This window comes from Dasypus novemcinctus, chromosome 21, assembly GCF_030445035.2.
Source record: "Dasypus novemcinctus isolate mDasNov1 chromosome 21, mDasNov1.1.hap2, whole genome shotgun sequence".
NCBI lineage: Eukaryota > Metazoa > Chordata > Mammalia > Cingulata > Dasypodidae > Dasypus > Dasypus novemcinctus.
Genome location: NC_080693.1, coordinates 82,527,265 through 82,547,728, shown reverse-complemented (window position 1 = coordinate 82,547,728; position 20,464 = coordinate 82,527,265). Strand labels below are relative to the sequence as shown.

General features: G+C 47.0%; 1 protein-coding gene and 1 long non-coding RNA gene across 2 annotated transcripts; one reads left to right on the top strand and one right to left on the bottom strand.

Moving 5' to 3' along the window:
* Positions 1 to 521: 521 nt before the first annotated feature.
* Positions 522 to 7,810, bottom strand: BIRC5 (baculoviral IAP repeat containing 5). Its single transcript, XM_058284813.2, has 4 exons — positions 7,629 to 7,810; positions 7,369 to 7,478; positions 6,207 to 6,324; positions 522 to 1,895 (listed from the first exon to the last, which is right to left on the bottom strand). The coding sequence occupies exons 1-4, from the start codon at positions 7,737 to 7,739 to the stop codon at positions 1,806 to 1,808; spliced, it is 429 nt and encodes a 142-aa protein (XP_058140796.1). The 5' UTR covers positions 7,740 to 7,810; the 3' UTR covers positions 522 to 1,805.
* A 137-nt stretch (positions 7,811 to 7,947) lies between these two features.
* Positions 7,948 to 16,045, top strand: LOC131275104 (uncharacterized). Its single transcript, XR_009182559.2, has 4 exons — positions 7,948 to 8,253; positions 9,060 to 9,135; positions 12,633 to 12,845; positions 14,797 to 16,045. It is a non-coding gene; the product is annotated as an uncharacterized lncRNA (long non-coding RNA).
* The last annotated feature ends 4,419 nt before the right edge of the window (positions 16,046 to 20,464 follow it).

The window sequence follows — 20,464 nt, the reverse complement described above, 5'->3', positions numbered from 1 at the left end:
CTGTATGAAGGGCAGTTTCTGCTCGATGCCATTTCCTGCTACCTAGCTTTGTCTGCAGATCCACCAAGAGACGCACCTACTGGCTTCTCCAAGGAGAAGGGCTTTGTGCTTACTTTTCATTGTAATTGCTGTTCTCTGAAATAATTCACACAAAATGAAAAACACAGATCGCAAAACCTTAGTAAGAACTGGGGACTTTGTCTCGATGCCCCTCATCTCTCAGATTCGTGTGTATGGTGTAGAGCATTTTTAGAGCATTTATCACGAGAAAACAAAGCACATTCCAAGGCGGCAGCACAGGTTTATTGCCCCGTGTTGCACCCTCTGAGAGCAGCACCTGGCCCTGCCCAAGTCATCGTCACCTTGTTCATTGTCACAGCAGCTGCTCAGACCCACGGCTTAGTCCAGGCAGCAGCTGAAAGACGAACACTGCTGAATTTACGATTTTGCAAAACTGGGAAACATAAACAAGTTACCTATTATAAAAAATTCAGTTTCCCAAAAAGATAAAAGTTCTCCAGTCCACTTTCTAAATGAGTTTATTCCATTGTCCTCCCTTAGGAAGAGTCACACATAGACAGGTGTCCCGAGCGGTCCAGTCCACGGCCTCAGCAGGAAGTAGCTATTCGCAGGGCTGGCATCCTAAGACGGGAAAATCCTTACACAGGAATTTCATGCCCCCACCCCATAGATGAATCACAGCCTCACCCAGAACAGGGCTCCCAGGAAGATTCAGCCCCAGGGCTAGGGGTGCTGGGGCCTGGGCAGCTTCTAAATAGCAAGGCAAGGTGGTGGGTGGACTGGGCCTTGGAAAACACCTTGTCTGGCATTTAGGAGAGATTCCTTGTCTGGTTTGAGGAGATACTGCAGCCTTTGCCACATGCCGTTGGAGGTAAGTTATATTAAAATAATTATTTTCAGCTGGCCTCAAAGCAAGAGGTCGGCTTTACTTGGTCTTGAGCCTCCAGTCCTCGTCCTCTTCCCCCACCCTTTCACTTTTCATGCTTTTGTCACTTGAAAGGGCCTCTCATCACACACATTACTCCTGAGGCAGTATCTCCACCTGTGGAAGCTTAAGGTTGCAAAATACATGTGCTTCTAAATGATGAAAAAGGCAGACACCCAGGGAAGCAAGGAGGCTCCATGGACAGCACCCTCGGAGGTTTGGGAAGTGAGGCGACGTCCTACAGTCCACTGTGGGCAAAGGGAGGCTGCTGTAATTCCACAGCTCTAACGGGGTAAAAGGAAGGCCAAAAATGAGACAGCACACAATGTGTGGAACACAAGGCGAGAAATGCACAATATAAATTTAGATTGCTACACAAATGACCTTAAAATCTCCTCCTTAGTTCTCTATTTGGGGAGGCAGAGTGGAACTGTGCTCTCAGGCACATATCTGACCTCAGGATGGAGGGTGGCGGCCGGACAGCAAACTGGCGCTGCCACATGCCCTCTGAAAGGGCAGGAGCATCACGACAAAGCTGTCAGTTCTGGAAAATGTACTCTGTCTTCCTCCTCACCCACTTCTCACCCTGGTAAGTCCAGGAATCAATAAAGCAAAAACTATTAAAAAAGAGAGAGAATCAGGCTATAATCAGCAGTACCAGCTGCACAAACAGAAACAGCCTTTGGTGCCACCTTCCAGAAAAAACAAAATACAGTTTGAATATCCTAATTTCCAGTTCTGGAAGCCCTCCTTTCCTAAGGCACTGCTCAGGAGTCCCCCAGGAAGGCCGTGCCTCTGGGGAACAAGCCTTGGGAACCAGGTACTCAGCTCTGGAGCCAGTCGGATAAGGCAAGAGGGGTCACTCCAGGGCGGCCAGCTGCTCGATGGCACAGCGCACTTTCTTTGCAGTTTCTTCAAATTCCTTCTGCTTATTGCTGCTTTCCTTTGCCTGGAAATAAAGAATAGACATATGACGCTGAAACAAGAGCTTCTACATCACACCCTGTAGATTAGACCAAGAGAAAAAAAGAGAAGGGACCACTTAATTGGGCACCTAAGTGAAGCAGGCATAGTGCCAGCCAGGCAGGTCTCCAGGGGACATGTGTGAGGGGCGGAGGCCCTGGCTACACTGCAAAAACATCCTGGTTCCACTCTGCTGCGCTCCTAACACTGACCGCAAGAGGCACAGCTCAAACTCCTTCCACAAGGTGGCGCTGGCCTCACCCCGCCCGTGCCTGGGGCAAGTGATTGGCTCCAGGTCACTCAGCTGGGACAGGGACACCTCTGCTCTGAGCCACCATCCTGCATCGCTTCTGAGACTACTCCAGGACAAGTCCAGGGCCCTGCTTCCCTGGTCCAGTTAAGACACCCTGTGAACAACAGCTTTTCCCTAAATCATAGAAAAAATCTTTTGGACTCCAGTTCCTCCCTGAATCTGGCCCCCAACCCTCTCATTCTGCTAAAAGTGCAAATGACAATCATGCTGGCAAATTCAGGCACTCCTTCCCTCTCCTAATTTTTATCCTCTTGATTTGCCTGCCACATTAAAACACAGAAGAACTTTATCAAGTTAAATTTGTTTTCTAATAAGAAAAGCAAGAGCGGCTAAAATTTTTTTTTGAGAGGCTAAATTTTAAAAATTGCTTTACAAGGTGCATTTCTTCGTGTAACTTAAATTTTGCTCCATGTATAAATCTCACTTACTTTAAAATTATTAATTAGAAGATAACTTAATTTTTAAAACAATAAATTGTCAAACAAAAAAGCAGCCTCTAGCTAGAGATGGGGCACCTGGAAACAGGTGACTCTGCAGCCCCTGGGCTCAGTCTCGGTCATGTGGGGAGGAAAGCATGGCCCTTCCTGAAAATTACAGATTATTTTCTTTTTTCTTCTCTTTTAAAAAAGTCTAAAATCAGTGCCCCTTTGCACATATGCCATAATCTAGCCAGTACCACAACAGAGAAATTGTCTCCATTTTATGCATTTCCTAATAAAGCGAGGGGCGAAACAAAACCAAAAACCTCAGTGTGGACTTGCTCAGCTCTGCTTCTTCTAGTGCTTCATTTGATCCCTACCACAGGCATTTACAAATGTGTTTACTTCTTACATGGACATTTACTTCTTATGCAGAAGTGAGTTTCTTGTGTTTTTTCCCACATTTATTGCCTGAACGAATTAATTTTTAGATTGGTACTAATTTAATTTGATTTTTTAAAAGACAGAGGGAACAGCAGTCAGGAAACAGAGGCCCAGGCCCTGCAGGCAGCACAGCTGCCCTCTGCTCCCAGCCAGGCGCGCTGATTCCCAGCACCCACACCCGGGGGCTGCGCCGGCTGGCGCCATCCAACAGACCAGCAGCAGCATCTCCACTGAAATCTGGGATCTCAGAGATAGCGCCACCAGGACAAACAACATTCTTTCCTTTTCCTTAAGTATGCCTGATACGTTCTTTTCAAGTTCTTTTCAGCTGCTGTACTGCAGTCACGTAACTGACTCAATAGCTTAAGACAACCGTTTCCAGCCTTACTCACCCATCTAGAGCAGACTGCTTATCTACCTTTCAGAGCTGGAGTTCACAGCTGCCAGCAGTGCCAGCCCTGGAGGGTCTCCACCCTAGGTGCTGGCTCGGCCCTTCCCTGCATCCTGGCTGTGACCCAGTCCTTCCCAAACCTTCACCTGGGAAAGCACCTGAGGCAAGTGAGGGACCATGAGGGGTGTTCAGTCTGTAAAGCAAATCATTTGCAAATTTCACTACTAAGTTTTTATATTAATTATAAATTATTTGCAACAAACCTCACAATTGATTGTGATACCCTAGAATTTTCTGTAGTGACACCAAAAATGTTCTATAATCTTCACTGCTCAGTAAGGTGATCGCTGGCCCATGTATGGCTATCAAGCACTTGAAAAGTGGCTAGTGCAACTGAAGAAATGAATTTTCAAATTTGTTTAATTTTAATTTAAATAGCCACATGTGGCAAGAATATCACAATACAGCTGAGTGCCACTGGCTGAAAAACGACCTTATTTTTATAAACCAATTAAGGAAAATATGTACTTATGCATTTTATTCTTCTTTAAAATATTTAAATTTTAAAATGATCTGGGGAAGCGGACTTGGCCCAATGGATAGGGTGTCTGCCAACCACATGGGAGGTCTGAAGTTCAAACCCGGGGTCTCCTTGACCCATGTGGAGCTGACCCACGCGCAGTGCTGATGTGTGCAAGGAGTGCCCTGCCACGCAGGTGTGTCCCCGCACAGGGGAGCCCCACGTGCAAGGAGCGCACCCTGTAAGGAGAGCCGCCCAGCGCGAAAGAAAGTGCAGCCTGCCCAAGAATGGCGCCGCACACACGGAGAGCTGACACAGCAAGATGACACAACAAAAATAAAACAAAAATAAACACAGATTCCTGGTGCCACTGATAAGGATAGAAGCAGCCACGGAAGAACACACAGCAAATGGACACAGAGAGCAGAAAGGTGGCGGGGGGATGATCTGGAAGGAAGTACATCAAACAGTTATTGGTGTTTAGGGCTGGGACAGAGGAGGAACCTTTGAATTTTTCTTTATAGACGCTTATTTTATCTGAATTTCTTATACCAAACATCTATTTGTTTAGTAATTAAACAAAGAAATAAAAACAAATACATGATTAAAAAGTATTCTGATTCTGATTTGGGGAAAATAAAAAAGTTACAAAATGAGGGCCAAATATTTCCTTCTACTCGCCTCCTTGCTCACAACTCATTCGGTCTGGCGCCAGCCCCTTGGGCTGTGCACTGGGATGGTGGAGAGGGTCTCCGGGTGGGCTTCCTGCTCACACCCCCTGCAAGGCTGCCGCTCAGCTGGTCTCCCTAAGTCACTTCCTCCCCCAGGCCAGACCACACCGCCTTCAGCATTGTGACCTTAGAGCTCAGCATGGTCCCTGGCCCCTGTGGGCACCTAAGCAGCACCCAGGAACTGGACTGCATCCAGTAGCAGCAACCTAAGCTCTTCCTTCTCAGTGTTCCACCACCTGGCTCCTGCCTCCCTTGGCCACATCCCCATCTTCCTCTCCTTTACTTCAGACGCACCAGGGGTGGGCAAAGTGTAGCCCACAGGCCACATACAGCCATGGCCTGTTTCCTGTGCAGTCCACGAGGAGGAATGGTTCAAATGGCTGCTTAAACAAAAACATAGAGAAAAAAACAAACAGAAGAGAGCCCACAGAGGCTAGAAGAGAGAGGTGACTGACCACGACTTAGAAGTTCTCTCTGGCCCACTTTCTAATTCAAACATCCACAGAGGCTGAAATACAGCAAAGATGGTGGCTGACCCCTGACCTAGAAGCTCTCCCTACCCCACTTCCCAATTCAATCATTGCAGTTTCCAAGACATCAATTAAATAAATAGCCCCTACACAAAACTCTCTACTAACCATTGATTTCTTTCCCCTTCTTGGAGGAAAATAATTTTAAAGTTTAGCATTTAAAAGCTACTATATTGAACAGAATTACTTTAAACCAACCTCTAAAAGGTTACAAGATCTTCTAAGCCCAAAAGAGACCTCAGAAACTACGGGGCCTAACTTCTATTTTGTAGAAGGGAAGTGAGATCAAGACTGGCTTAAACCCACAAGGTTTGCTAACGGCAGAGAAAAACCAGAACATGTCCTCTGACTCCCAGCCAGAACTTTGTTACAAGGGTATGAAATGCCCTGTTTATTCTGCATTTATTCAGCCAGATTTAGCAGGATGCCCAGTTAAATTTGAGTTTCAGATAAACAACAAGTAATTTTTTAGTATAACATATATGGAAAATTTTGGACATCCTCTGTCTGTCCTTCCAGTAGTCCAGCACAACTGGTCAAGGAGTCAAACCTCACCTGCAGAAAGCCCTTCAAGGTAGAGTTCAACTCAATCTCTTCCATGACACTCTTCTACTATGCATCTCAAATCCCTTTTTTCACACTACTAAAAACATAATACCACACAACAGTTTAAAGGACTTCCCATCTTGACTGTCTCCTGTCATCATGTCCCCACCACTTAAGGTAACTTGACACACAACTTGCACTGAATGCATTTCCTGAGTGAACATGCTTTTTGGTGACTGCACAATCCCCAAGAACACACTCCAGACAAATGCTTTTCTGTCCATTTGTGTCCTCACATACACATCACAGAGGCTTTAAAAATGCTTATGGGGGACTGGGATAGTTCAGTACTAAAGGTATGGAAAAGGGCTTGCTTCTAATTCTTACTTCCAATAATACATACAATTTTGTTCTTGGCTCTTTCTTTGTCCAGTTTCAGAAATTCACTGAGTGTTAAGTCTTCAAATTGCTTCTTGACAGAAAGGAAAGCACAACCAGATGAATGCTTTTTATGTTCCTCTCTAGAAAATTCAATACAAGAATACGTCAACAGAGCGAGGTAATGTAAAAGGAGAAAAACAGGAGTTCACTATGCCCACTTCCCATCGCCCACCTCCCAGTCTCATGCAGGCACAGCTTATTCTATGCCAGGAGCAAAAGCGTGGAGCCTGAGGTGCAATCAGAGCTATGTCCCAAACCACATTCCCACACAGCTCGTCCCAGCACCTTCTCACTGTGTCCCCCTCCCCCATCTTGGTAGCTAAGGTATCTGGAGTCCTTTAGCATTTAGTAGGAAAAGGTTATGCAGTATAAATCCAGAGATGCTACAAGTCAAATTCTTTTACGATCAAATCCCTCTCAATTTCTCAAGGAACTATTTGAACTAATTTCATTTCACTGGAATTGTTACATAATCTACTGGTTCAGAATAAGAGCAAGTTGGCTAGGTTTTCCGGGGAACTCCTCTACATTGTAACATCATTCTTTGCAACAGGAATTATTCCTGAATAGCTGACATTGGCTCCAACCAAAAAACTTTCAGAGTGAAAACAGCCACAAAAGGACAGTCAATAGCAACTATAACCTGAAAGTTTTATAACACTTAGAAATTCAATCCCAAGAATAAAGCAGTCAGTATTTTTCCAGTCATCGTTGGTATTGTTATCAATACTTGATCCTAACAGCAAACACAGTAGGAAAAAAACGGCAACATTGTCTTAGCCAAGAAGAGAGACACCGTGGCTAATTCTCTAGGGGAAAAAAAATTAAAGTGGAAGTAATCGATTCTGGCAGGAAAAAACGGTAAGAGAAGAATACGGCATTATATCACAGAAAGAGAGCTGTCTATCTGGATATATACAGAGCTCAGTTTTCTTTTTTAATAACTGGATGTCTTGAAGGACAAAATCTGAAACAACGCTTTAAAAGGGCTTGCAGAATTTATCTTTTAAAAGCTGTTTTTTAAAAAAATCCAAAACATGCAGGGCACTTGGACATTCCCAGAGATGCACAACAAACAGGACCTGCTCCTGAATTCTGTGGAATACCTGGAAGGAGGGACTTACATGGGGTCGTCTTCTGGCTCCCAGCCTTCCAGCTCCTTGAAGCAGAAAAAACACTGGGCCAAGTCGGGCTCGTTCTCAGTGGGACAGTGGATGAAGCCGGCCGCGGCCATCTGCAAGGGAGAGTGCAGCTCGTGGGCGGGGAGGGCGCGCGGGGCCCGCAGCCCCTCGCGAGGGGGGGGTCTCCCCAGGGCCCGGGGCGCCCGGGACGCGGGGGTCGGGGCAGGGGCGGGCAGGCCGCGCTCGGGCCGGGGCAGCCTCACCCGCTCCGGGGTGCAGGCGCAGCCCTCCAAGAAGGGCCAGTTCTTGAAGGTGGAGATGCGGTGGTCCTTGAGGTAGAGCTGCCAGGCGGGGGGCAACGACGGGGCGCCCATTCCGCCGCCGCCGGTCCGGAGATTCAAATCCGGCGGTTAGCGACGCGCCGCGGGGCATGTCGGGAACGCCCCGCCCCCTTGCTCGGGGTCGCCGCCCGCAGCCTTCTGGGACTGCGAGGCTGGGCGGCGCGGAGCCTGCTGGGAGTTGTGGTCCTCCCGCCCCGTGGGTCCGCGCGTGGTGGCTGGGTCGCGGCGCTGGGCGCCTCCCGCCTGCCGTCAGAGGGCGGTGGGGACAGGCGTGAGGGTGGGCGGAGGCCCCGGAGTGGATTCGGGCACGTTTACTGAGCCTTTCAACCTGAAGGCCGCCGTTATCCACTTTTGAGGGCCCCCTCTCCTCCAGCTCGCCGGGGAGGGCGTTTGCCCTCTTAACTTCCCACGAGGGGCCCTCGCGTCCGCTCAGGAGAGGTTAAATCCACAGCTAGCCCTCCACGCTCGCGTGAGCTACTCAGTCTGCTCTTCTTTTTTCAAGTCTTTTGGCCGAAGCTTCTTGAAAGTCCAGATCCTGACCTTTGGGGTACTGTTCCCGCTTTTGTTTCTGCCGAGGATGGCGGCGACCTCTCAAAGGAAGGAGACCTGGACCCTCGGCAGAGCCCTAGGAAACCCCGGATGAGCGGGGAGGCTGCCGCGGTTGGCAGGGTGGGGAAGGGGAGCGCGTCTGTCCTGGACAGATGTCGGCGGTGGGGCGAGTGGGGGAGCCTCTCCTGACACCTCTGCCCCGGGGGCTTAAAGATCAACGCAGTGGAGTGGGAAGTTCTTGTATATCCGGTTACCTGGGTACTAGCCTAGCACTAACCAGCCTGGCTGGACAGAAAATGACGTTGTTCTGACCTCGGAGATCATGTTAGTCCAACTCTTCGTTTTTATTTATTTTTTGGCCTTTTTTTCCTCCCCACAGTCCCTTTTCCTTGCCTCACTCCCACTCGGGTAACCATTGTCATGTCTGCTGTGGCTCTCCTCACCTTCCATCAGGGGAACTCTGGCACAGGATACACTCACAAGGAGATATTTTGAGGTTTTTGTTGTTGTTGTTGATTTGTGTTTTTTTGCTAGAATATGCAAGCACAACGTATGTTCCAGAATTGGAAACCTCTTCAGGTCAATAGCTAGAGCTCTAACTAGGCTGCAAAAAGCTGCAAGATAGTCTTGCTAGACATGAACAAATGCCTACTTATTCACCCAGCTTTCCAATTTACATGTAATACTGCAACAAACATCCTTGTATGAAAATCCTTGTGTTTTCATAGGCTAGATTTCTAAAAGTGGATTACCAGTTCAAATATGCATTTTAAACTTAATACCTAATGCCAGATATCTTTCCAGAAAGCTGCAGCAGTCTCCCCTCCCACCTGCTGTGCATGAATGTTGTGTTTCCTGCATGCTCACCAATTTTGCCAAGGTATATCTTTGGTGCATTTATCTGTTGAACAATTTCTCTTGTTTTTATTGATTTGCTCTCAACACTGTCCTTTGATGTGACGTGAGGTTGGCTAATAGCTGCTAGTGATTTTGCATTCATTGCTTAATCTTGTCCTAAGGCAGCCTTATGAGGTTGGGAGGGTGCCAGTCAAAATGGGCTCAATCAATTAGAATGGATTCTGGCCTAGGGCTGGAAGCCCTCTGCAGAGCAGACAGTAAACTGTTTAGCTGCTGGACTGTGGGGAGGTGCAGAAGTTCTGGGGAAGGGCCAGCCAGCTGGAATGGGGGACCTTTCTGAAGGCTCAGGCTAGTGCTAATTGCCCACTGACGTGGAAGCATTTCAATATGGTGGCAACTAATACATCTGTGCCATATGAATGGGTAAATAGGACAGTACGACTGGGCAACTACATATCTCTGCCAGGCTTGCATCCTGTGCTGCTCCTTTGGTGCTGGCATCATTTTCCTCTAAAAAGGGATGAATTGGGTTCTCACAGTACAAAGTGACAAAGTAGCAATTCCAAACCCCAGACATGGTGGCCAGGGTGGCTAGGGCCCCGGGGGGCCTCTCTAGCTGGGAACTGCTCATGCCTTTTCCTGGCACAGCTGGGCTGAGGTTAGGGAGCCTTGTGTGTTATTGACCATAAGGGACATCTGCGTAAACACCTTTTGGAATCTCTTCACGGGAATGTTTGGATTACCACAGATGAGCAAACCCTTCTTGCCCTGCAGGAAGGGGCTGCTCCTGCAGCGCCCCTTATCTATGCAGCCTCCCTAACCACGCGGCCAGTGAGATGGAGTCCTAGTCTTTAAGGCTTTAATGAACTTCTGTGATGCATAAGGCTTCACTTGTACAAAACCAACAGTTTGGGTTCTACACTATCTTCACACATCTGGTACAAGCGGTGAGTGTGGAATCATTGGTGTGAAACCCACAAAAGCAGATGGAACAGATGCTACTAATAAAGAGCAGTGAGGAAGAAGTTGCAGTAAAAGTGATGTTTTTTTTTTTAAAGGTAGATAGTAATGTTCAATATCCATGGAGCAATTATTTACCAGCAGAATTGAGAGTGATGGGTGCCTTTGATGGCTGGGAAGGAAAAGGTGTAGCCTACTAGAGGTTGCCTCATGAGCTGATAGAACGTTAGACTCCAGGGAGCAGATTATGACTCAAGTGGTTGAGTGCCTGCCTCCACATGGGAGGTCCCAGGTTCAGTTCCCAGTGCCTCCTAAAAACAACAACAACAAGCAAACAAACGAAAATAACCTACCCAACGGAGCTGATGTGGCTCAGTGGTGGAGCACCAGCTTCTCATATAATATGTGAGTCCCAGGTTCAATCCCTGACCCCGGTACCTCAAAAAAAAGAAAAGAATATAGACCCGGGAAGGGTGGCCTTATCTTTGAAGCCTGTGACACATGGACCCAATTCGAAAAGTGACCGATAACTTTAAATGAAGAGGAAGACAGTGTGAACTGCCCTTCAACAGGTACCCAAATTAAACTCTAATATTCAGTTTAGGTGTGATAGTTAATTACATGTGTCAACTTGGTTAGGATATGGTGTCCAGATATTTTGTCAAGCACAAGCACTTCTGCAAGGATAGGGTTTGCATCTACAGTTGATTTCATTTACAATCAACAAAGGAGAGTTCCTTCAGTAATTTGGGTAATTTCCTCATCCAAACAGCTGGAGGTCTTAAAAGTCAGAACTCAGGGAAGCAGACTTGGCCCAGGGGTTAGGGTGTCCGCCTACCACATGGGATTCCGCAATTCAAACCCCGGGCCTCCTTGACCTGGTATGGAGCTGGCCCACGCGCAGTGCTGATGTGCACAAGGAATGCCTTGCCACGCAGGGGTGTCCCTGCGTAGGGGAGCCCCACGCGCAATGAGTGCACCCCGGAAGGAGAGCCGCCCAGCACGAAAGAAAGTGCAGCCTGCCCAGGAATGGCGCTGCACACACGGAGAGCTGACACAACAAGATGGCGCAACAAAAAGAGACACAGATTTCCCTGTCGCTGACAACAACAGAAGTGGACAAAAACAAGAACATGCAGCAAATAGACACAGAGAACAGACAACTGGGGGGGGGGGGGGCGGGGAAGGGGAGAGAAAATAAATAAAATAAATCTTAAAAAAAAAAAAAGTCAGAACTCAGAGTTTCAGAGGTCAGAAGACGAATTTCTGCCTCAATTTCAGTTCTGGCTTTTGCTGGAATTTCCCGCCACCTTGCTTCCCCTGGGGAATTCAGACTTTAGCATTACCTTCATCAGTTTCCAGTGTGTGGCTGTCCTCAGGAGTTAGTTTAGACCTGTAGCCCTCATGATCACATGAGCCACTTCCTTATTCCTTATAATCTCTCTCTCTCTCACTAGATAGATAGATAGATAGATAGATAGATAGATAGATAGATAGATAGATCCTATTTGTTCTACCTCTCTGGAGAAACTTGACTGATACATTTGGTATTAAGGAAACAAAATAGTGCAGCAAAATAATTACCAGAGAAGTCTACTTTGTTCCTGAAATAATTATAGACTCCAGGGACTTTGGTAATGCTATTTATTGCAGCCCAGAGATAGCAGTGAAGTTGGGACTTGGATATTCAGGTCCTGGTGAAGTGGCAAGAAGGTGATACTAACACTGCCCCATCCTATATCACAGACAAGAGGGCATTTGAGAGAGAAAACCTACATGTTGCTCTCAGACTTGAAAGGCAATATGAAAAGAAATGACAGGGAAGGGGAAAAGAATAATTTGAGATTATACTTTGGCTCTCACTTAATTGAACTGTTTTCTTTTCTAGATTGACTTTTCTTACAGCTTTTACCTTAGCAGATTTATTTATGCATGACAAGAAGATTTCTTGGAGTAAGAACTGTATATAACATGTCTTTGGAATGAATTGCTAAAATATTTTAATATGAATAGCAAAGTTTGTAAAGTACTTTGAAAAGGAGGAGTTAAAAGTTTAACTTTTGAATAAGTTGATGCTTGTTTTTAGAAATGACCATCAGAGAGGCACTCTGCTTATACAATATGATTTTTTATGCATAAAATTTCCACATAACTTGAATTTAATCTTTTAAAACAATGCTTTTGATTAATCCTCTTTTTTTGCAGTGTGTGTTTGCGCTTACATTTTGTTTTATAATTGGATCGCATACTACTACCTCAGTGAATAATATGCCTTGGGTGTGTTAACAATAACTCATAAAGCAAGATACTTTTTACTACTCAAATGTTTATCATTGTACTTACAATGCTTTGAAAGAGTAGAATAAATATCCTCAAAAAACATTACTTTTTACCAAATAAAGTAGTCAAAATAAAACTAACAGCAGCTCTTAAGTTTGGCACCCTTCTGTTTCATGTAGCAGCCATCTCAGCTTATTAACTTATAGAGTTGCCACCATTTTTTTTGTGATGCCTGCAGGGGACTCATTATATCTTGTATTCTGGTTTTTTTTTTTTTAGGAGCTACGGGGAATTGAATCCAAGATCTCGTATATGGGAAGCAGGTGCTCAACCACTGGAGTTACATCTGCTCCCCTGAATTCTGAGTAATGAACTCATCTCCCATCAGGTGTCTCCAGTGTTTTGCTGTTGTGAATTGTACTGCTGTGAACAGGCACACACGTGTGGAACTATGTCTGAAAGATAACCGTCTACAAGAGGAATTCCTGGAAAGTATGTGTGCTCCTTTTCAAAATATTTATGAACTTCCAGCCTGCCCTCGTAAGCTGTGTGACTGTCTCTGTCCGCAGCACAGCAGCAGGCTAAGATGGTTTGCTCTGCCACATTGCCCCAGCGGCTGTCTGACCCTGCCTTTTTCATCCCTAGGATATTTTAATCAAAGTCATACCAATATTGATGACATTCGTTGGAAAAAAATATTTTCTAGAGTAAACTCCACCAAGCCAATATATTTCTGTGATTCATTTCTAGTCAACACAAGCAAGTTCCAGTTTTTTTCCACTTGAATTTTTATTTTACAGAACATATCAACTGCTTAGATCTTTTGTAAGATTTTGCAACAAATGTTTAATTCATAGATCAGCTTTTGGCATATCGAATTTTACCAATAAGAGCTCCTGTCATTTTGAGCCCTCTACATTATTTCTACCAAATTCCAGTTTTCTGGGGTCACATTTTTAACATCTAAATTTAGTAGCTAAAAAAAAACAAAAACAAAAAACTTCGAGGCTTATATTAATTTTAGTAAAAACATTTACCAAGGGAAGTTTTAGCCCACCAATAACATTCTTTATGAATCTGATTAGTGCTAGTAGCTTGGATTTATTTCTCCACTTAATTCATAAAACAATTAGCAATTTTGTGAAAGAGAGTGGGGAGAGAAAATAATGAAGAGAAAGACACATAGATTAACACAGAAAATCCCAAACCGGGATGGAGGGCAGGCGAGGCAGTGGCCTGCTATTGGCTGTGGAGCTCTCAGGGTCAAATGCCAAAGTGGCAAGTTCAAGACCACTTTCTCTGATGGCCCAGAGTTCTTGTTTTCCCACACCCTCACCAATGCGTAATACTGCAGCCTTTGACCTCTGGCTATCTGAGAAGGCAGAACAGCATGAACTTGTTTCATTTGTGTGTCACCTTCCCTTTCTATGAACTGACCGTTTACACCCTTTGCCACTTTTTGTTGGATTACTAATGTTTTCCCTAGTGCTTCCTGAGGGTGTTTTATACGTAGTCTTAGCGTCCCCTGTCATGTTTTCCACCTCCCCCCACCCCCAGTTTGTTGTTTATCTTTTGACTTTTTTGATGCAGCTGTTTTTTTCCTGCAGTTTTTCATTGGCAGACAGGAACTATTTGATAAGCTGATTTAGAAACTTTTCACATCTCGGGCTTGTTCACATAATACTTTAGTCACTCATTTACGTACATCTAGAAACTTGGAGCTGGTTTATCTATGTCAACCTATTGGCAGGAAAATGATCACATAAAAAAATATGCTTCTTATTTGAAGTCTCTTTTTTAAAGCTATTAAACAGTGCTAATGGGAATCATGCTATCAGCTATTGAAGCAAAATGGGCTTCTGAATTGAAAAAGGAGAGAAAACTTTTAAGTGCTAATGTGTACATGGAAAACTGCATGAGGCAGTTGAAAGAGGCAGTATGTGGTCACCAAAGACAGCCAGTGTCTGCAATGTTAGGGACAGCTTAGACGGGGACTAAGGATGGAGGGTCTGGGGTTCATCTGTGCTTTGATAAGCAGCACCAGCTAGTTAGTCTTGAGTAAGAGGTATATGTAAACCAATTTTGGCTCAAATTGCCAGACTGATTTTCACTGAAAAGTCTTTTATTCAATCGTTGCTTTTTATTCTCTAAGTGGCCAAAAAGTTACCCAAGGCTTTATGCCACATTAAAATACTGATTCTATTTTGGCTCAAATTGCCAGACTGATTTTCACTGAAAAGTCTTTTATTCAATCGTTGCTTTTTATTCTCTAAGTGGCCAAAAAGTTACCCAAGGCTTTATGCCACATTAAAATACTGATTCTAGAGTTAGTATTCAAACATCTAGAAGCATCTGGAAACATCTATGGAAAAGAATCTGGTTTCTGTTCCAAAATAAACACAGCAAGTTCCTGATCTCTTTTGTTTGTTCCTCTTTAAAAAAGTATCTCTACAGTGTGATCAAATCGATCTCTGAGGAGAAAGGTGCTCTCCGTCCGCCATGCGGCTGAAGCTCCTGAGCTGCACTGGGCTTACTGTTAGTGGACCCTGAAGCCAGCACCTGCCCCGGCACAACGCCAAGCTCTGGCTTATTCCCAGTATCCTTAGGGAAGGGCCCTAAGAGACGGCGGCATCTGAGAAGTGGACCAGGCTGGCAACGTCTCCTCCAGCAAAATGGGCCGCTTGGTTCTCCCTGGAAATAACACAGTGGTCCCGATTTCGAAAAATGTATTTAACTCTTTATTTGGGAATAATTACAGATTCACAGGAAGGTGCAGAGAAATACACAAGGCGGCGCCATGCACCCCTCCCTGAGCCTCCCCCAGTGTAGTACAATCGTACAACCTCGGTACAATCCAAGTTACACATGCACGTGTGTGTGTGTGTAGTGCTGTGCACTTCCATTGCGTGTAGCTTTGCGTAATCATCACAATCAGGACACGTAACTGGGCTATCAAGAGACCCTTCACCACCACAGCCACCCCTTTCCCACCCGGAACCCAGTAACCTTTAATCTACTCTCCATCTCTGTGACTGTTATTCCACAGATGCTCTATTGATGGAATGATATGGTATGCTTTCTCTTGAGATTGGCTTTTTCTTTCACTCAGCCTAATTTCCCTGAGGTTCTTCTCATCGGTCGTGTGTCTCACCAGCTCATTGGTTCTAAAAGCTGACAGTGCTCCGTGGCATGGAGGGACCACGGTTTGGTTGACCAGTCACCCACCAAAGGGCACTTGCGGGGTTTCCAGTTTGGGGGCTCTTACAAGGGGCGTTGCTATGAACATTCACGCACAAGTTCCTGCACGAACAGAGTTTCGTTTCTCAGGAATAACTTTGAAGCACACCCCGGTCTGATGAGTTCTTGGCCGGCATCTGGTGGGTGTGGCCCCTTGTAAAGAAAACCTCTTCACTGCAGGACTTCATAGGGCACGGCCCACCGGGCTCAGTTTGGGAGCTAACCCAGAGGCCGGTCTGAGTGGAATGAAAGCCAGGTGGAGAGAAAGGACGCGGGGAGCAGCTGGGAGCTGCAAGTCCACGGAACCCGGACGAGACAGAAGCAGAGGCCACCACGGGCAGTGCCAAGGAACCCCCATGATCCCTGCCGGTCAGCAGGCCCTGACCTGCGGGGGCAGCCAGCCTTCTGGCTTGGGAACCCCCGAGCCTGCTATGAAGCCCACCCACTGTGTGGCATTTGTTTTAGAAGCTGAGAAACTAAAGCAATGCCCAAGAATGCAGTTGCTGGGTCGTGGGTTGTATGGCAACTCCAGCGTCAGTTCTGAAAGGCATCGCCAGACTGTTTTCTGAACGGCTGCACCGTTTTACATTCCCACCAGCAATGGATGAGTGACCCAGTTTCTCCGCATCCTTGTCAGCATTTGATGTTATCTTTTTTTTTTTTTTTGGCCATACCAGGGGCCAGAGATTGAACCCAGGACTTTGTCTTATATGTGGGAAGCTGGTGCTCAACCACTGAGCCATATTGGCTTCCCTGAACTGGTTTTTTCATTTGTTTTGCTTGCTGTTTGTTTTTGTTTTTTCAGGAGGCACCAGGAACTGAAACCAGGACCTCCTGTGTGGGAGGCAGGTACTCAACCACTCGAGCCTTATCTGCTTCCCACCACTATTGCCTTTTTTTTTAAATGAAATTGAGCATCTAGTCCTGTGCTTATTGGTCATATGGTTGTTTGTTGTTGTTTTTAGTGCTCATTGAAATCTTTGCCCATTTCTTCTTCCCACTACCTCGAGACGGCTCCCTCTTCTGTTGTTGTTTTGTGCTCATTGTCTGTCTGTGATTTTTTTGTTTAGGAGGCACCGGGAACCAAACCCAGGACCTCCCATGTAGGAGGTGGGCACTCATCTGCTTGAGCCGCATTTGCTCCCCCTCACTTTTTTTTTTTTTTTTAAAGATTTATTTTTATTTATTTAATTCCCCTCCCCTCCCCCGGTTGTCTGTTTTCTGTGTCTTTTTGCTGCGTCTTGTTTCTTTGTCTGCTTCTGTTGTCGTCAGCGGCACGGGAAGTGTGGGCGGCGCCATTCCTCGGCAGGCTGCTCCCTCCTTCGCGCTGGGGAGCTCTCCTTACGGGCGCACTCCTTGCGCGTGGGGCTCCCCCACACGGGGACACCCCTGCGTGGCAGAGCACTCCTTGCGCGCATCAGCACTGCGCATGGGCCAGCTCCACACGGGTCAAGGAGGCCCGGGGCTTGAACCGTGGACCTCCCATGTGGTAGACGGACGCCCTAAACCACTGGGCCAAGTCCGCTTCCCCCCCCTCACTTTTTAATCTTAGCCGGTCCAGTAGGTGTGAAGTTATATCGCCTTTGTTGTACTCATTTGCATTTCCCTAGTGATTAATAATGAATATATTTTTCATGTGCGCATTGGCCATCTGTAGGTCCTCTTAGGCTGAGTATCTGTGCTTGTCTTCTGCCCAGGGGCAAGGGAGAGCTGTGGAGGCTCTATCACTCACTGAGCTTTTGGGGTCAAATTCCAACATGAGGGGGGCAAGACCCCTCCGATACCCTGAGAATTCCTGTTTTCCCACACACTCACAAACTGCCCAACTCCAACTTTTAAAAAATCTGTCCCTGAGTGCAAAAAACCATGTTCTTATTTTATTTTCTATTTCTTTATTTAGAAGGGAGGTTGTCCATCTCTTCCTAAGTCCATGGTCACTTAAATTTCTTTTCTGTGAATTACCTGTCCATATCCTATGCCTGCTCTCCTGTTGGATTACTGATATTTTTCCTATTGCTTGGGAAAGGTTTTACATACATACGGGACTCAGCTTCGCTTGCCCATATTTTCCCCCTGGTTTTGTGATTTCTTTTGACTTTGTGGGACAGTGTTTTTCTTAGAGAAGTTTTTAACTGTCCTGTAGTGATCTTTATCACTGTTTACTTTTTTCTGTCTCCTGTTTTCTGTTTCTGGTTGTTTCGTTTTCCTTTGTTTGTTTTACCATGCTTTGGAAGGCTCTTTCCCAACCAAAATGATTATGAAGTTTCTTTTGGTACATTTAAGGTTTGGGTTTTTATGTTCAAGTCTTGACCCCTCTGGGGCACATGGCAATGGAAGGAATGCAGAAGGGTCCGGTCTGGCCAGTTGGCCCCATAATCAGATTTGCACAACTGGCTTGAAACACCACCTCATGCGAACATTCCCTTATGGGTTGGGGTTTGTCCACAGTTCACTGGTTCTGTCCCCGATCTGTCTATTCCAGCACCACTCAGCGTATTTTATGGGTGAGCAAATGGAGGTCCAGGGCCTCTGGCACAGTCTAAATGATACCGGGAGTCGGCATGAAAGCAGGTGCTGAGAAGAATCCTTGAACAGCTTCTGGGGGCCAAGCAACCAGAGAGGGGCAGGGCAGGCCGGAGGGCGGGAGAAGCCAGGGGAGGGACAGCTCCAAGGCGACTGGAAGGGCAGGGAAGGAGGGCCAAGACCCCGTGGAGGTCACGGGAGAGGCCAGGCAAGGGGAGGGGCTGAGCCGCAGGGCAGGTGTCCCAGCGACAGGCTGCAGCCTACTAGAGATCTGTTGTCCCGTCTGTGCCGGCCCCAGCATGTTCTGAGTCAATTCTGAGCTCAAGGAGTGGGCAGAGGGGGCCTCACGTCCAGCCAGAGACGAGGGGCTTGGCCTCATCAGCCCTCCAGTCCAAGGGCCTGCTGACTCCTACTTTCTTTCTTTCTTTCTTTTTTTAAAGATTTTATTTATTTATTTAATCCCCCCCCCCCCCCCCCGCCTTGTCTGTTCCCAGTGTCTATTTGCTGCCTCTTGTTTCTTTGTCCGCTTCTGTTGTTGTCAGCAGCACGGGAAGTGTGGGGCGGCGCCATTCCTGGGCAGGCTGCACTTTCTTTCACGCTGGGGCGGCTCTCCTTACGGGGTACACTCCTTGCGCGTGGGGCTCCCCTACACGGGGGACACCCCTGCGTGGCAGGGGCACTCCTTGCGCGCATCAGCACTGCGCGTGGGCCAGCTCCACACGGGTCAAGGAGGCCTGGGGTTTGAACCGTGGACCTCCCATGTGGTAGACCGGATGCCCTAACCACTGGGCAAAGTCCGTTTCCCATACTTCCTTTTTTTCTGTAATAACTTTTTTGTAACTTTCACTTTTGATATCATTTTCAACGCAAGGGAAGTTACAAGAGTTGTACAAGGAATTCCCATCGACCCTTTGCCCAGATTTTCCAGTTGTTTGTGTTCTCTCGGTCTCTGTCGATGACTTCTCTTTGCCAAGCCCTCGAGGCTGAAGGCAACCTCCGCTTGGTCCCCAAACACTTCCTTCTCTTACAGAACCCCAGCGCCGGGGTGCAGCGCCGGGCATTTAGCAGCAGACGGCGTCTTGGTGAGATAACTTAGGGACTTTTTGTCACAGTCGGGAGAGAGAAGGAAGAGTAGTTGCCCACAGGCCCGCCCTGGAGGCTAACTGCTGTGGAGGTGGCGGTGGCCCTTCCAGCTCCCGTGCCAGCTCCGTGCTCTGCCTTTGCTGTTCACCTGGGGGCAAACGTGAAGGGGAGGACTCCCAGCCCCGCTGACCTGGGCTTCCTGCCAGCAGCCACCAGGCCTCTCCAGTGTGTGACAAATACTGAATGGAGCCATGGGGTTTGTGAGTCATTTCCTTTAAAAATCTAGAGCAGAGTCAAGCTGGACCCATAGTTTTGGTCTTGCTGACCTGCATCCTGACAACCTTCTCGTGTTTTAAATCGCCTGCTCCAGGTACACGCTCATTGCAGTCTTAGAGGAAAAGACTCAAAGATTGCAGATTCGTGTTTCCACCTTACCTTCCCTCCCCAGAGGTATACAGGCCACGCTAGCTGTGGACCCTTGCAACACACCCACACAGGTGTGTATATGACAGAAGCATGGCTATCTGGGGACTGTGTACCTGTGACAATATACTTGGTATGGTACTACACTGTCTTGTTGAACATTTTGCTTTTTGTCACCCAACAATACATCTTGGGGATTTTCCCACATGGTAAACAGATCTCTTTCTGATGGTGACACATCTGTTGCACAGATGTTTCCTACCAATGTCGATTCAGGTCATTTCTTTCTTTTTTTGCTATTATCCATAATGCCATAGTGGAAACTGCCAGCTCTTTTTATTTTTAAAGATTTATTCTACCCCACCCCATTGTCTGCTGTGTCCATTCACTGTGTCTGCTTGTCTTCTCTTTAGGCAACACCGGGAACTGATCCTGGGACCTTCTGGAGTGGGAGAGAGGCGCTCAATCTCTTGCACCACCTCAACTCCCTGGTCTGCTGTGTGTCTTATTGTCTCTCCTGTGTCTTTTTGTTGCATCATCTTGCTGCGCTAGCTCTCTGCTTGGGCCAGCACTCCTGTGTGGGCCAGTTCGCCTTCACCAGGAGGCCCTGGGCATCAAAACCTGGACCTCCCATATGGTAGACGGGGCCCAATCACTTGAGCCACATCCACTTCCTGCCAGCTCTTTAGAGTGAAAGGAAGACAGTAGGGTGCGGTGGGCGGTAGATCCCCACTGCTGGCTCTTTGAGAATTGCACACACCCCTGGGCTGTCGTGGTCCCAGCAGGGCAGGAGCTGTGGGTCAAGGTGCTGAGGCCAGGCTAAGATCCAGCACTTTCAGGGACAG